The sequence below is a fragment of the Coregonus lavaretus genome (genome assembly GCF_964263955.1).
Source record: "Coregonus lavaretus genome assembly, chromosome: 2".
Lineage (NCBI taxonomy): Eukaryota > Metazoa > Chordata > Actinopteri > Salmoniformes > Salmonidae > Coregonus > Coregonus lavaretus.
Window position 1 is genome coordinate 33,784,221 of NC_139989.1, and position 16,082 is coordinate 33,800,302.

The following is a 16,082-nucleotide window of genomic DNA, read 5'->3' on the forward strand; positions in this document are numbered from 1 at the left end:
GCCTTTAAATGTAGCCACTGTGGTAAGTCCCCCTTTTCATCCTGTGGACTCCAGATAGAAAAGTTATCGAAAAGTGGCACCTTTACAATAATTTCGAACAAGATAGATAAAATAAACATTCCACACACACACACACACACACACACACACACACACACACATAAATAAGGCAGAATAAGTTTAAGGGTTGAGAGCACAAATAGTCAAAACAGTGATTGAGGAATGAGAGGTGTTGAGAAAGTTCAGAGGAGGTAGTTTTAAAGGCCATGAGAGAATGTGTGCAAACTGCAAGTCAGAGCATCAATCAACATGCATCAGATTCCCAAGAGAATCATCATCAATAACCAATAAATGATTATTATCCCCTTATTCCCAAAGTCATTCTCCCAAGCCAAAGTAGCGCTAATGCTAATTATTAACAAAAGTGTCCACATTGACATGTGGTCAGGATCATGGCTTCAAATAATAGAGTCTAAGATTTAACAACAGTAAACAGCAGTCTTAACCTTCCTAATATTGTATATTTATCTGGAGATAAATAGACAGTGCTTGACTTCGACTGAAATAGATTCCGGTACTAATTTTGTATGCTGGCACTGTTTATATTTAGGTGCAGGAGCTCCACAATACTTTTGAGCTAATATTCTATCAGAGGAATAGGAGCTCAAGCAGTAGAACATTTGAGGTGCTGGGACTCAGCTCTGGTGAGCTCCTGCCCAAGCCAAGCACTGTGAATAGAGGCATGTAACTACAAATATGCTAATAATTAGCTAAAAAAAGTAATACATGACTTATTTTTGTGCACTTTTGTCTGTCTTTATGTTGTCCTGTTACTGCTGTTACTGCTAGTAGGTTTGGATTCATGTAGCTACTCAACAAAACAATGTCTACAGTGCGAAACAAGAATGAACTAAGATATTCATAACATCATTCATTTTTGTTTGTATTGTTGACTCACTGGTTTCCATTGAATAAGCCTCTCAGTCTACTCTATTGTCATTCAGGCAGAAACAAATGACTTGCGTCATATCGAAGGCTGATCCGATTGATGGCAGACAGTCTGTTGTTTTTTAACTAAGCAATAGCATTGCGATAAACTCTCCATTACATTAATCGTTGTCGTTGGTATACATCCTATTTACAGGGGATATGTCCCTAGGAGCTGTAGGAATATTATTCTCATGTTTTCTTTAAATGGTGAAGAATTACAATCCATTTTTAAGGACAAAACCAAGGAAACCATTATGTTTGCTTATAAATGTAAAGTTGACTGTCTAGAACAGATTGAATTACCAGACGTGATGTGAATCACTAGACCATAGCAGAATAAATTGATTTTGTTTCTCGAGAAATGTCTCCCTCAATGAACAATGGATTCAGATTACAAAAATGTCTAAAAGCATTGTGACAATTGTTTGGCAGGATCATATGCTTTTTGGCCTCACATTCATTCACTTGTACACCATAAATGATCAGTTTGCAAGAAGGCTATGAGATAGTTGTGTAGTCAAAGTAAGCGACGGCTAAAATAAGCCTATATTGCTTTAGTGAGGGATACCTGGATTTGTATTAAACAATATAAAACAGACTTAAACAAAATAATCCTCACCGGTTTTCTACCAGATTCAGGCATATGGGTTATCAAGTACGTAGCGATACAGCTGAAAGTTCTTTAATAGATATTTGGGTGCGTACATAGGCTCTTTAGGGTCTGTGGGTGGGTACTCCCCCACCGAGCCATCGAACCATCCCCCAGTCCGGATCAAGCCCTTGATGTAGTTCAGGTCTCGTTTTTCCACATAGTCTCCCCAGCGGGGGAAGTCTCCATTCTGGGCAGAGATGAGCTTTTGGGAGATTCCCTCTGGTCTGAAGCACCAGGAACAGTGCCAGCCTGCGTAGTGGACGGGACTCCCAATGGACCACTGCACCAGGATGTGTCCACTCTTCCTCTGGTAGTTCCGGAAACCTGGCATGGAGAAGTATTCCCTACGCCTCAGCGATATCCCGTCTCCATTGTAGACAGCGAAGAGCATGGCGATGGTGCAGGCGGAGATGACGTCCAGCGTCCCGGGCTGCCTCCAGAAGAAACCATACAGGGACTTTCTCATGTGGATGGACACAGGTTCCGTCCAGCCGTCGTAGAGTTTGAGGAAAAGGATGCCCTCGCGGGCCGGGATCTCGTCTGCGTCGTTGATGAGGAAGACATCATCCGGCCTGGCGCCTTGCACCCTGGACATCCCGTCACGGCTTAGAAATGTTCGTAGGTAGTCGTCAGCGATCCACCCGTTCTGCTGGCCGCCTTTAGGGAAGTGATCGAGGAAGACGTAGAGGATCTTGTGGTGCACATAGTCGTAGGTCCCATTGAGCAGAAGGCGCAGGAAGTGCAGTGGCTTGGAATTTCCGTAGGCCGTGAAGTTTGACTCACACACCAGGAAGAGGTCCACTGTGTCGGCCAACTCGTGAAAGCGGGCGTGGAGGAGGTCAAACTCGTGGTTGATATTTATGGCATTGATGACCCTCCGAGGAACCTTTCTGGGTGTCAGATGCCTCTTAGTGGGCAGGTTGGAGTGTTGCACCATGGTGGGGATGCCACAGTGAGGGCCGTGCCAGCCTGGGCGACACATACACTTCACCAGCCTCTTTCCCCAAGCTGATTTCCCTTGGGCTGACTTGGGTTCCTCTTGGTGTGCATGCAGGATCTTACGCTGGCCCTCTCCGGCTGCCTGGACCTTTTGTCCTAAGTGGTCTTTGAGAGAAGTCATTTCTGTCCCCTCTCTGAAGCAATATGCTCCAGACTTGGTGTGCACAAAGAACGGGGTGGGGTCATCGCGAAGATGGAAGCTCCGTTTGTGAAGTTCCCCCCATGGTCCTTTGGGGTCTGGGAGAGTGGCCATCATTCTGTTTACATTCCCTGAGTCAGGCTGCTCCTTGCCCCACGGGCCCTGAGTGGGAGAACAATAGGAGTAAAATGAAACATATCAATGACAATGTCATATAGACCCAAAACAATGTATAGGGAAAGTCGTGTCATCTGCCCCCTCACCTCACCCACCTTTGCATTCCCCTGGTCCTCCCGGTATTCCCCTGGTTCCCACAGGCCAGTGTCTGAGGGTACAGGCCCAGGGAGAGGCCACCTCTCTGGGTGAGCATTGTGTGAAGGGTTCCCCGTCCCTCTCCAGAGGAAGCTCAGGGCATTGACAGAGGAGGCATGCAGCTCTCTCAGCATAGGCTTGTAGTGGAGGGCCTTGTAGTAGTGCAGCTGGGAGAGGATATACAGAACCAACGCGCAGCAGAAAAATAATTTGTGCCTTCCCATCTTCATCCTGAAAAACAAACACACATACACAACTCTTTAGCTATTGCAAAATTAAGTTGCTAACAACCTGTTGTTGTACTCGCGTGTCTGTTGTCATCAACCAGAAACTTTTTTTAGTATTTTTTAAAACTTCATTACTCAAAATGACAGTGCCAAAGCAGACATTACTTTTCAGTGTGAAAGAGGCTTAATCTATGTTGGTTGGTGATACAGATGTGATACGGATTTGCACACCTCCTTGCACTTTGAAAAGCGACCATGTCGAGGTGAGTGAAATAAGTAAACAGCAGATATATGTTTGGTGTTGTCAATGTTTGATGCTGTGAAACTTGGGGAATAGCTCACAGATTACCAAGTCATGTCATGATAACTTGGTTGGTACAGGCGAGCACATCAGCGGTGGAGCTCGAATGATTGCGCGCTGTCTCATGGAAATAGTTGCAGTGTTTAGCTGTATATAGTTTGCTAACTAGTTGGTTTTTCTGTATTGTTTTTACCTATGTAATTCATATGGAAACGGCCCAAGTTGTTAGCTATAGCTAGCTAGCTAACTAGTTAGTCTGTCAGGCAAGAAAAGTTGTGTGTAGTGGTACATTTGGGCAGCGCTCACGAAGCGTCAACCTCAGCTGTCACTTTCACTAGCTAGCCATACAGACAACCAGCTAACTATCCACCGAAATGAAGGCTAGAGTAATAGGTGTTTATGTTTGGGCTTAGGTTATGGTTTGTCATGTTTGCTAGGTGAAGATATTCATAGGCTATACATTGCCTCGTTTTCCTATTATTTGACAGCTTAGCTGTTGTGTTAGGGTAGTAGATGCCCCCGCAGTGGAGCTCATATGATGAGTTGGATATTTGTTTACATAGCCAGCTAACAAGTTGCTTGTTTTGTCCTGTTTCTACCGATGCAATTCATTTGGAAACTGTCACAGCTTCTTAACTAATCAGCTAACATTGGCGAACTCTGTAGTTAGTCTGTCAGGCAAGAAACCAAGTGTTGATAGGAGTGAGTGAGTGTGTGTGTGTGGAATGGGAGGTGTGTCACACAATTGATTATGGAAACCCCTTATTAGGAAGAGAATATGTGAATGGCTAAGAAAAAGAGGGAGAGGAAGGAAGAGAGAGACAGTGAGAGAGAGATTATGTTCCTGACTACAATTGTATCCTATTTGTTGCTCCTCTCTCCCTGTTACTCTGTTCCTCTAGGTCAGTGAAAGCATTCAAAATGCAGCTTGTGCATTCATTTTGTGATATGGCTACAGTGGCAGGAAGAGGGGAGCCCAGAGTGTGGCACCAGGGCGTGTGGACTGAGTTGCAACTAATTTGAGGTGAAGTTTGAAGGGCACAAGAGAGGGTGTGTGGTGTGCATCCGGAGTGGACGCAGGGCAAAGGGTGGGAGATGTGTAGAAACCTCCTTTGGGTGCTCTACATGTTCTGTGCCACTTTGCAGGATGGGGCCATGCTTCCAGAAATTCCATGACATGTTGTAGGCTAAATGCAAACACAAAGGTGACAGTGTGAAAAATGAATTTGTCCTACAAATCTTTTATTGTCTCTGAACAGTTGTTGTGTTTTGTGTCTTCTCTCTGTATTTGTCTCTATCTAATACTTGTTGCATCACTGAATTGTTGTCAAAGTAAGCTACTATTTCTACATTTTGTGTCAGGCCTGGTCTGTACTAAATCTTAATGAGAGAGGTTACCTACATTTTGAAAAAGTCTCTGAATAGTTGTTTGCATTTTTACATTGTTACAGAGGTAAGACTTGTTGTCAATCCAATAGCCTATTTTGTGTGGGTTTTGAAATACTTTCTGAATATTTTCCTCTGGTCATATTTTGGATACTTTTTTTATTTATATGTAAATAATATTTATATATATTTATATTATACTTGGTACATCTTAAGTGAGTAATTTAGTCAAATTTAATACAATTTAAAACTCTAGGTTTTTTGTTGTTGTGTTGAGTGTTAATCATTTTTTGATAGTGAGTGTCTTGACAAAATGAGTGTTATTCCTATTGACATGAATGTGGTGTCATATTAAAGAAGAGGTTGTGCTCTTTAAAACTAAGTTAACTTGTAATTGTCATTTGTTCTTTGTTTTTGAGCTATGTCTGTTTATTTGAAATGTGTGAGAAAATGAGCTTTATATAGAAAATTCTCAGCAATCTACAGAAGCATTCTAGAATTCTATTGGGGTCTAAAGGGTTAAGACACTGTGGAGCCGGCACGAAATATGGGTCTGAAAACATACCTCAATGCAGGGATGGTATATGACACTGTACCCCAAATGTTACCTTTATCCACACTGATACATCGAAAACATTGAAAACTGCTATTTTCGTCCTCATGCTAGCTAGCAATAGTCACCGCAGCCATTTTGGAATGGAACAACAAAGGAGCTGATTGGCTGATACTGCCATTCCAAAATGGCTGCGGTGGCTACTGCTAGCTAGCATGAGGACGAAAAGGGCAGCTTTCTGGGAACAGTCAAATAAATCGAGCTAGCTTACTAGCAGATTTACACCAATCATGTCAATGTTTTGTTCCCCGAGCCACTTAGTTATCACTTTTGCCTTATGGCAAGGTGCTCCATCATGCTGGAAAAGGCATTGGTCATCATCAAACTGTTCTTGGATGGTTGGGAGAAGTTGCTCTCGGAGGATATGTTGGTGCCGTTCTTTAGGTTAAAAAATTGTGAGTGAGCCCACTCCCTTGGCTGAGAAGCAACCCCACACATTAATGGTCTGAGGATGCTTTACTGTTGGCATGACACAGGACTGATGGTAGCGCTCACCTTGTCTTCTCCGGACAAGGTGTTTTCCGGATGCCCCAAACAATCGGAAAATGACTTTACCCCAGGCTTCAGCAGTCCAATCCTTGTACCTTTTGCAGAATATCAGTCTGTCCCTGATGTTTTTCCTGGAGAGAAGTGGCTTCTTTGCTGCCCTTCTTGACACCAGGCCATCCTCCAAAAGTCTTCGCCTCACTGTGCGTGCAGATGCACTCACATCTGCCTACTGCCATTCCTGAGCAAGCTCTGCACTGGTGGTGCCCCGATCCCGCAGCTGAATCAACTTTAGGAGACGGTCCTGGCGCTTGCTGGACTTTCTTGGGCGCCCTGACGCCTTCTTCACAACAATTGAACCTCTCTCCTTGAAGTTCTTGATGATCCGATAAATGGTTGATTTAGGTACAATCTTACTATCAGCAATATCTGTGAAGCCAAAAATAGAACTGTTTGGCCATAATGACCATTGTTATGTTTGGAGGAAAAAGGGGGTAGCTTGCAAGCCCAAGAACACCATCCCAATCGTGAAGCACGGGGGTGGCAGCATCATGCTCTGGGGGTGCTGTGCTGCAGGAGGGACTGGTGCACTTCAGAAAATAGATGGCATCATGAGGAAGGAAAATTATGTGGATATATTGAAGCAACATCTCAAGACATCAGTCAGGAAGTTAAAGCTTGGTGGCAAATGGGTCTTCCAAATGGACAATGACCCCAAGCATACTTCCAAAGTTGTGGCAAAATGGCTTAAGGAGAACAAAGTCAAGGTATTGGTGTGGCCATCACAAATTCCTGACCTCAATCCTATAGAAAATGTGTGGGCAGAACTGACAAAGCGTGTGCGAGCAAGGAGGCCTACAAACCTGACTCAGTTACACCAGCCCTGTCAGGAGGAATGGGCCAAAATTCACCCAACTTATTGTGGGAAGCTTGTGGAAGGCTAGCCGAAACGCTTGACCCAAGTTAAACAATTTAAAGGCAATGCTACCAAATACTAAGTCAGTGTATGTAAACTTCTGACCCACTGGGAATGTGATGAAAGAAATAAAAGCTGAAGTAAATCATTCTCTCTACTATTATTCTGACATTTCACATTCTTAAAATAAAGTGGTGATCCTAACTAATTCTTACTAGGATTAAATGTCAGGAATAGTGAAACATTGAGTTGAAACGTATTTGGCTAAGGTGTATGTAAACTAACGACTTCAACTGTATCTACATAAGGTCTAATAAAAACTTGGCTTAAAGAAACACAAAAGAGAGACCTAGATTTGAATTCTCTTTATTTGTCAACCATTGTTCAAAAATTAGACTGGTGATGAAAGCATCAGGAAAAACCAGAAGAAACCAAACAGGAAACGAACAGAAACCCTTGGTATAACTTGGCAATGAACGTCTTTGGCATAGCAGCTTCTTTCAGTATTTTTTCTATGCTAGATGCCTCTGAGTTGTAAGAGCTTAAAGAAATTGGCCTTGGATAATCCAAATCTTTCTTGTAATTGATTGAATGACAGTAGTACACGTTCAAAATTCATGATGCTACTTTGGAACCAGGACATAAAGGCATTGTCATTGTAAATTCCCTTACCGTGCCCTTCTGTAACTGAGCTTTGTAGGATGTAAAACAGGGGTGACCACATATACTCACAAAGAACCAAAGGAAGGCAATTGGCTTGTATTACGAAAATGTATTACATTTGGACAAATTGCCTTTGGGCTTAATTTTGAGATATATAGAAATATAACTTTTTAGAATGGATTCAAATGTAAGGCATATAACTCAAAATAACCCTAACAGTATGGTGTAAAAACTCAACAATACAATTCAGAAAAAAAAACCAATCAATGTGGTATCATACAGTGGCTTGCGAAAGTATTCACCGTCCCTTGGCATTTTTCCTATTTTGTTGCCTTACAACCTGGAATTAAAATGGATTTTTGGAGGGTTTGTATCATTTGATTTACACATAATGCCTACCACTTTGAAGATGCAAAATATTTTTTCTTGTGTGCATAACTATTCACCCTCCCAAAGTCAATACTTTGTAGAGGCACCTTTTGCAGCAATTACAGCTGCAAGTCTCTTGGGGTATGTCTCTATAAGCTTGGCACATCTAGCCACTGGGATTTTTGCCCATTCTTCAAGGCAAAACTGCTCCAAAGATTCTCAGTTGGATTGAGGTCTGGGCTTTGTCTAGGCCATTCCAAGACATTTAAATGTTTCCCCTTAAACCACTCGAGTGTTGCTTTAGCAGTATGCTTAGGGTCATTGTCCTGCTGGAAGGTGAACATCTGTGTCCCAGTCTCAAATCTCTGGAAGAGTGAAACAGGTTTCCCTCAAGAATTTTCCTCTATTTAGCGCCATCCATCATTACTTCAATTCTGACCAGTTTCCCAGTTCCTGCCGCTGAAAAACATCCCCGCAGCATGATGCTGCCACCACCATGCTTCACTGTGGGGATGGTGTTCTCGGGGTGATGAGAGGTGTTGGGTTTGCGCCAGACATAGCGTTTTCCTTGATGGCCAAAAAGCTCAATTTTAGTCTAATCTGACCAGAGTACCTTATTCCATATGTTTGGGGAGTCTCCCACATGCCTTTTGGCGAACACCAAACGTGTTTGCTTATTTTTTTCTTTAAGCAATGGCTTTTTTCTGGCCACTCTTCCATAAAGCCCAGCTCTGTGGAGTGTATGGCTTAAAGTGGTCCTATGGACAGGTACTCCAATCTCTGCTGTGGAGCTTTGCAGTTCCTTCAGGGTTATCTTTGGTCTCTGATTAATGCCCTCCTTGCCTGGTCCGTGAGTTTTGGTGGGTGGCCCTCTCTTGACAGGTTTGTTGTGGTGCCATATTCTTTCCATTTTTTAACAATGGATTTAATGGTGCTCCGTGGGATGTTCAAAGTTTCTGATATTTTTTTATAACCCAACCCTGATCTGTACTTCTCCACAACTTTGTCCCTGACCTGTTTGGAGAGCTCCTTGGTCTTCATGGTGCCGCTTGCTTGGTGGTGCCCCTTGCTTAGTGGTGTTGCAGACTCTGGGGCCTTTCAGAACAGGTGTATATATTCTGAGATCATGTGACAGATCATGTGACACTTAGATTGCACACAGGTGGACTTTATTTAACTAATTATGTGACTTCTGAAGGTAATTGGTTGCACCAGATCTTATTTAGGGGCTTCATAGCAAAGGGGGTGAATACATATGCACACACCACTTTCCCGTTATTTATTTTTTAGAATCTTTTGAAACAAATTATTTTTTCCATTTCACTTCACCAATTTGGACTATTTTGTGTATGTCCATTTCCTGAAATCCAAATAAAAATCCATTTAAATTACAGGTTGTAATGCAACATAATAGGAAAAACACCAAGGGGGATGAATACTTTTGCAAGGCACTGTACATGAAAACTAGAATTCATAAACCCATAGTGAACTCAATAATTCAGCATTAGAAAAAACAAACATTCAATAAAGTAAAAATCGGTTACAACCATTAAAAACCTGGGGCACTCCTTATTATTATTCAGAGCTCTTAAATGTAAAAAGTATTTTACTTCATTGCAGGTCTTCGTCCCTCAACAGGATTAGATGAACAAGAGCAAGCGCGGTCCTTACACTTCTCTGTATCTGTGTATGGGTGTGTGTGAGTTCTGGGAGCGGGAGTTCCAACACGGCTTCGATCCTCCTCCATGCACAAGGATAGTCTGCTGTCCATTGTTTAAGTGAAGGCAGTTGTGCAGCCTAGTAATACATCTTCATATGAGGTAGTCTTAGACCTCCAGCTTTTATAGGGTGAGCATAAAACAGTCAATTTGACTCTTGAGGTCTATCCATTTCAAATACATTTGGAGAGCAGGCCATTTATTTTATTTAAAAAGTTGGATGGAATTTAAACTGGCAAGGCCTGGAATAAATACATCAACCTTGGTAATATATTCATTTTAATTTTGTTGACCCTACCTGACATAGAAATAGGGAGAGATCTCCATCTCTGAACATCAGATTCAATGCTATCTATTAAAGGAGAGTAATTGATTGTATATGCCTCCTCCAGATTGCATGGCATCAGTACACCTAGCTATTCCATTTCCACTTAAATGTACTTTCTAAGCTTGAAAAGTCTTAATTAGAAATGGGCATTTACAAAAAAATACATACTTACATGGAAAGATAAAGCTAATGATTGAAGCATCATTAACTGGAATATAATAATTGTAATATTAATTGTAGTAATTGCAGTAGGAATAACAACAGTAATAATCTGAACAATAATATTGTTAAAAAGCTGAATGAATTTACCCCATTTCACTTTCCGTTGAGTCTTTAATATTTTCAATCAAAAGGGCAAGCATACATTTTAATTAATTATTGTCTCTACTACAACAATCACTCCTGTATTGCATGCCTAGATATACATTTCAAAAGTGTCTTTCAGAATATTGCGGGGTTAGCATCGTTGGATTTTGGAGCTTTATGAGAGGATATGAGAGTGTTTTGAAGCAGAGAGTGCATGCTAAAAGCAATGGCTTTAACTGGTAGCAGTAAAGGTTGGGCAACGAAACAATTCATAAAACCATTGGTTGATACAATGTCATTTCCAGGTAATACTTTCTCTTTATGTGTCCAGTTCCAGTTCCTCTTCATTCCCTCTTTGTTGGGTTACATTCATGCCCATCAAAGTCATTTGTGTTTCCTCTTCCTACTTGTCAATCATGTCCCCAGATCTTAGTTATAAACAGGTCTCCAAGCTGTGCAACGGGCTGGTGGGGCAGCAGAGAGAAGCAGCTGGTAGTCTTGCGTCTTTTGGTGTCAGATAATCTCCATTCTCAGGATCAGCAGCAGCAGTGTTGTTGTTGCAGTTGAGTGTAACGGGGAGGCTCTGCTGGCGGTATGTGGCGGGAGGCGGAGTAGCAGCGAGGGAGTGGTTGAGGGGGCAGGGGGAGGAGCTTGACGAAGAGCCAGGTGAACCTTGTTGCAGTCTGAGCGCTCTGATTCTTCGGTTTAAATGTCTGTCTCGTCAATCAAGTGGATGTTGTGGACCAAGTAATTGATGAGAAATTCTGGGTGTGCCATGAAGTCGTGGATGGAGGTCTTGGATTCTGACTTCTCAATGCCATCATGAAGTGGGCTACGGAATGTTTTCACCACTTGGATCTATGTTGAGTTTGGTATAATAATGGTCAAAGAAGGGGGGAAATGAGGAACGGAAAAGGGAGTAGATCTGACAAGTGGAGAGAGATTTAGCATTTAAAAAGCATCACAGTGGCAGATTTCTTTGGCTGAACTGACCTGAAAAAGGCGTTGGGAGGCGTACCTCTTTCTGTCCAATGAGGTTATTCCTAGATATAATTTTTGTCCTTTCGCTCAAGAGTTTGCACAGAGGCAAAAGGTCTCTATAGTCTCTTTAAAGGCAATCAATTACCTATGAGTTTGAAATGCCTCACTGACCTGATAAAACCTACTGTATGTGTACAAGATGTACATGTCCACTTGGGATTACTCTGTAACTAAAGTACATTGGGGAAAGTAAAACAAATGAAAACACAACTTAAATAATTACTTAAATAAAAGTTGCTGTTGTCATTTCAATATAAGACATTTAAAATTAATCAAACATGAATTGATGGATGTACAACATTGTCCGACACACACAGAAATTTGTAATGCTCTTTTCTCACACCCAAGGCGCAAAAAAATAAAATATATATATATAATAAATACAATCTAAAACACATAACATAGAACACAGACAACAAACAAAGCTATATACAGGTGTCATCAGATCCAGAGGACATGAGAGAACAGAATTAGCAAAGTTCCTTGAAAGCTTTTCTGAACAGCACAGTCTTGAGCTGTGCCTTAAAGGAGGACAGAGACTCTGCAGCCCTAATAGTGTCTGGAAGTGCGTAGGTTGATTGTCGCCAAACTTAGTAAGCTGTAATTTGGGACGAAAGTGTCTCTATCAATCCATCATTACCAGGAAATGTCCCATTTTGTAGATTATTGATGGCCTCCAACAGTTCACCTGGGGTCTTGTTTCTATCCACATTCATTTTCTCTGGTTCACTTATAATTGGTAAAATGGCCTTATTAAGGACTGTGGGACTGCGGAGGTAGCATATCCCCACCCTTTATAATGAAGCAGGGTGGTAGGTAACCTAGCAGTTAGAGCATTGGGCCAGTAACCAAAAGGCTGCTAGTTCGAATCCCCAAGCCAACAATGTACACAATATATGTCAATGTGTCATAGGGAGAGTTGGGATATGCAAAAAAAACGAAACATTCAATTAATATACACTTGTACATGAGTGAAATAGGACAAATATAAACACCCACTTAATATACTGTGCACACTTTACAGCTGTCAATTTACTACCTGGGAACACACCTCTTATCTAAAACCTGAAAGCACGATCTGAGAGTTTACATTGTAGTATTGGTAGGTTTAACATTACCTAAAACCATTCTGGGATTTTATTTGACCATACAAAGAGAAAAATACCTATTGCATGTGAATGGAAGTTCAACTCAATTGCACCTGGATGTTCTGTAAACAGATGGAGAAAAAGTGTAGTTAAAACTGGTCTCGGCGAATACTGAATGGAGGAGCAGCATGATAAGTTGGCCTGAAGAAACCTTTAGCCCTGCTGTATGGGAGCCCTTACTAAACCGCGGCAGGCGGAACTGCGTACATGCTGCATGTACGCACACACACACCTGATCCTCCGGTGAGCTGCTTCATTAAAACTGGTTGGGGCGGGCTACTTTCGCAGTCTCACAGTGCTCGTATTGTGTCTGTAAAAAACGATAACATTCCAACCCACACAGACACAAATGCAGAGGCTGCAGTGTGTTGAGCAATGGAAATAAGTCAATTTGCTCTGACACGTTCTTAGGTATTTGTCTATCAGAAACTGTCAACTGCACAAGGTTCCGTGGAAATCAGAAATGCAAACAGGCCAATTATGGTGGAACGTTACCAGAGTGACGTACTACTACAGTACCTTGGGAAAAAGGGAACAGGCTTAATATGGGCCCTGGTCAAAAGTAGTGCACTATAAAGGGAATAAGGTGCCATTAGGGATGCAGACTTAGAGGAAGTTCACAGCTACATAGTTTACATAAAAACAAATCATATAGGAGATATGAACCCTACCTCCACAATATAATGTGAGACTGACTGACCCACAGTATCAGTTTACGGATCATATTCATTTCCTGACCAATCGCTCTTTGCTCTCGTAAAAGTGACATCAATACACCCGCCATAAGCCACATGATCCAACACTTCAGAAGCATGTAAAATGCTATCAAACCACATGTAGCTTTGCCAAAAATATCCCCATGACAAATCCAAATCAGAAATCATGGTCTCACAGTGTAATGGGAATTTTCAGATGAACCAAAAGGAGAGCAGTCGTTTATAATATCCTGTATATTACAAGAATTCAGGGAGAACACCTCCAATGCAGAAGCAAAGAAAATATGTAACGTGGCAGCCCTTATACATTAATCACACAGCATATTCACCCAATGTTCCATAAACACCAGCCCGAGAGGCTTGTAGGAAGTCACAACATCATCTGCTACAGAATCACACAGTGTCATAGATAAATTATCAGTGTGTCCTCGAATCCAGTCTGGTGTCAAACTTTAACCATAACATTCAACACTGTCAAACTTTGATACTGACAGTTAAACAGATATGAAAATCAGTACTCAGTTACAACAGATAATCATAGACTAACAAGTGAAAACAACTTAATTAAACATGGTACTTAAACATATGGTTAACTCCTGTTTCCCTTCCCCCAAGGGAATGCATCTGTCTGTGTCTTCCCGCACATACAATCATGTTTTTTTTTACATCTCAAACCATATCCACAGTAAATCAAATACAGGAAAAATATTAATGAAATATGTCCTATTACACACAGCCCTTGAGTAATGCGACAGATGAAATGTGAAAATGTGACAATGCCTATCAGGGGTTGACATTAAGGGTTGCCCAAATACCCGGCGCAAGGGAAAGGAAGTTGAACTGAGCAGTCAGGCAAGTTGAGTTTGCTCTGTGGGTGACATTTTTGACTTGAGTATGTTGAAATACCCTTTAGCAATGACGCCTCAAAGCAGTTGCATGTAAGTACATAAAAGTGAAAATGAATATCAACAAATCTAGAGAGGTATCTTATTGATAATTAACACCAAACAGAATTAAAATCATTGAAATGTTCCCAAATACTATAAAAAGAGCGAGGGAGAAAGAAACAGAGATTGAGAGAGAGAGGGAGAGAAATTGAGACTAAAGGTAATGAAACATACCTCCCTTGCAGGCAAAGTCTAGCCATGCTGGTTTGTTGGCAAGTGAAGCCCAACTGTTATTTCAGAACAAGAACACCATCTTCTTCTTTTTTTTTTTTTTACATTGTGTGGAAGGTCTCCAACACTTCTTTAGTTACTCTACTTCCCTACTCTGCTATTTGAACTAGTCGGTAGAGCTTCCGTACAGCGGCAGGTGGTAGGTGGCATCAATAATGACTGATCCCATTCAGGCTATCAAACTGGATTTACAACAGTGCAAAGAGCGAAAGACAAAAAAAGAGAGAGAGAGAGAGAGAAATATAAAAGCAGGGTGGAGCCCTTTGTGGAGCAGTTACACTTCTTTCCAGTACTCTGCTTCTGGGGACTTCATGTCAGTTACAAGTTAGTGCACACACATGCACTGTACTCAAACAAACGAGCGCACACACACCTACACACTCACACAAAAACACACAGGCGCGCGCACACACACACACACAGATGCATGCACGCAATCATAGACACACAAGCACGCACAAACAAAGCAGACACGCATGAACGCACACAGGTGGACATTCGAAAACAAATAAACAACAGGTTTACATACCACACCGCATTCATTCTTACCAGTCTGCAGCACAAAGAATGCAGACTGTCTAAATTCACTGTTCACTGTGCTGCATATGATTTGTGAGAATGGGGCGATACGACAACAAGAAAGCAATGGGCTGACAAAGTACCCAGGCCTTCATTCTACCATACATGCATGTGGTAATGTTGTGCAACACTAAATAAGGAACAATTAACTTATTAATAACCTACTCTACACTTCCTCTCCACCATCCTCTCCTCTTACCTTCTGCTAGATGTTCTCAGGAGTGCCTGGCAGAGTTACCAGGGCAGAATCATAGGACCATGGAACCATAGGCCCACCAGACTGCAGGGGCATCTGTAATCTCCTCAATGCCCACTGCTAGCTGGGATCCTATTGCTCCTCCCACTAGCCTCCACTGATGGACATGCATCAAGCCAAACTCTGGATTAAATAATATCTCACAAGGGTTATAATTCTATGATAATCCTATGAAAAACACCAACAATAAAGCATGTAATACTACTGTACTACTGTTCCTATACTACTACTACTACTACTTTATAAACATATTATTTAACAATGGGAGAGAAATGTATGTTTGACACCGCTGAGTTGCCTGAGTGACTTCATTGACAAGTAACAATTGCCAAACTGTAGATATTCTCTTCAGAGAACAAGCACTTATAGCATGTGTCGCCACTTGCCAGGGCAGGTGCCCAGGGCAAATTTGAACAGTTAAGGGGCCTAGCCCTTCTAAAAATATGTACAACAGACCATGCATTACTATCGACCTACAGTGACAGCTTTTTATTCTTATAAGGAGATGTGATACAGTATTGAAAAAATGAAGTGATATGTTAGTGAATGTTAGTCTGTAACAGGAATTTCCAGGTGAACAAAAGGAGAGCAGTCGTTGATCATATCAATCAAACATCAATACAGTTTAATACAAGAGTTCAAGGAGACACCTCCAGAACAGAAACATAGAAAATGTATAACGGGCCTCTTGGACACAGGCCCTTTAGTCAGACAGTACCAAATGTTCTCTAAACATCAGCGCGAGAGGCTTGTACGAAG

The 16,082-nt window shown here is 41.7% G+C and overlaps 1 protein-coding gene across 1 annotated transcript; it reads right to left on the reverse strand.

Moving 5' to 3' along the window:
- Positions 1 to 920: 920 nt before the first annotated feature.
- Positions 921 to 14,614, reverse strand: mgat3a (beta-1,4-mannosyl-glycoprotein 4-beta-N-acetylglucosaminyltransferase a). Its single transcript, XM_084184417.1, has 3 exons — positions 14,432 to 14,614; positions 3,053 to 3,323; positions 921 to 2,942 (listed from the first exon to the last, which is right to left on the reverse strand). The coding sequence occupies exons 1-3, from the start codon at positions 14,455 to 14,457 to the stop codon at positions 1,626 to 1,628; spliced, it is 1,614 nt and encodes a 537-aa protein (XP_084040543.1). The 5' UTR covers positions 14,458 to 14,614; the 3' UTR covers positions 921 to 1,625.
- Positions 14,615 to 16,082: the final 1,468 nt, after the last annotated feature.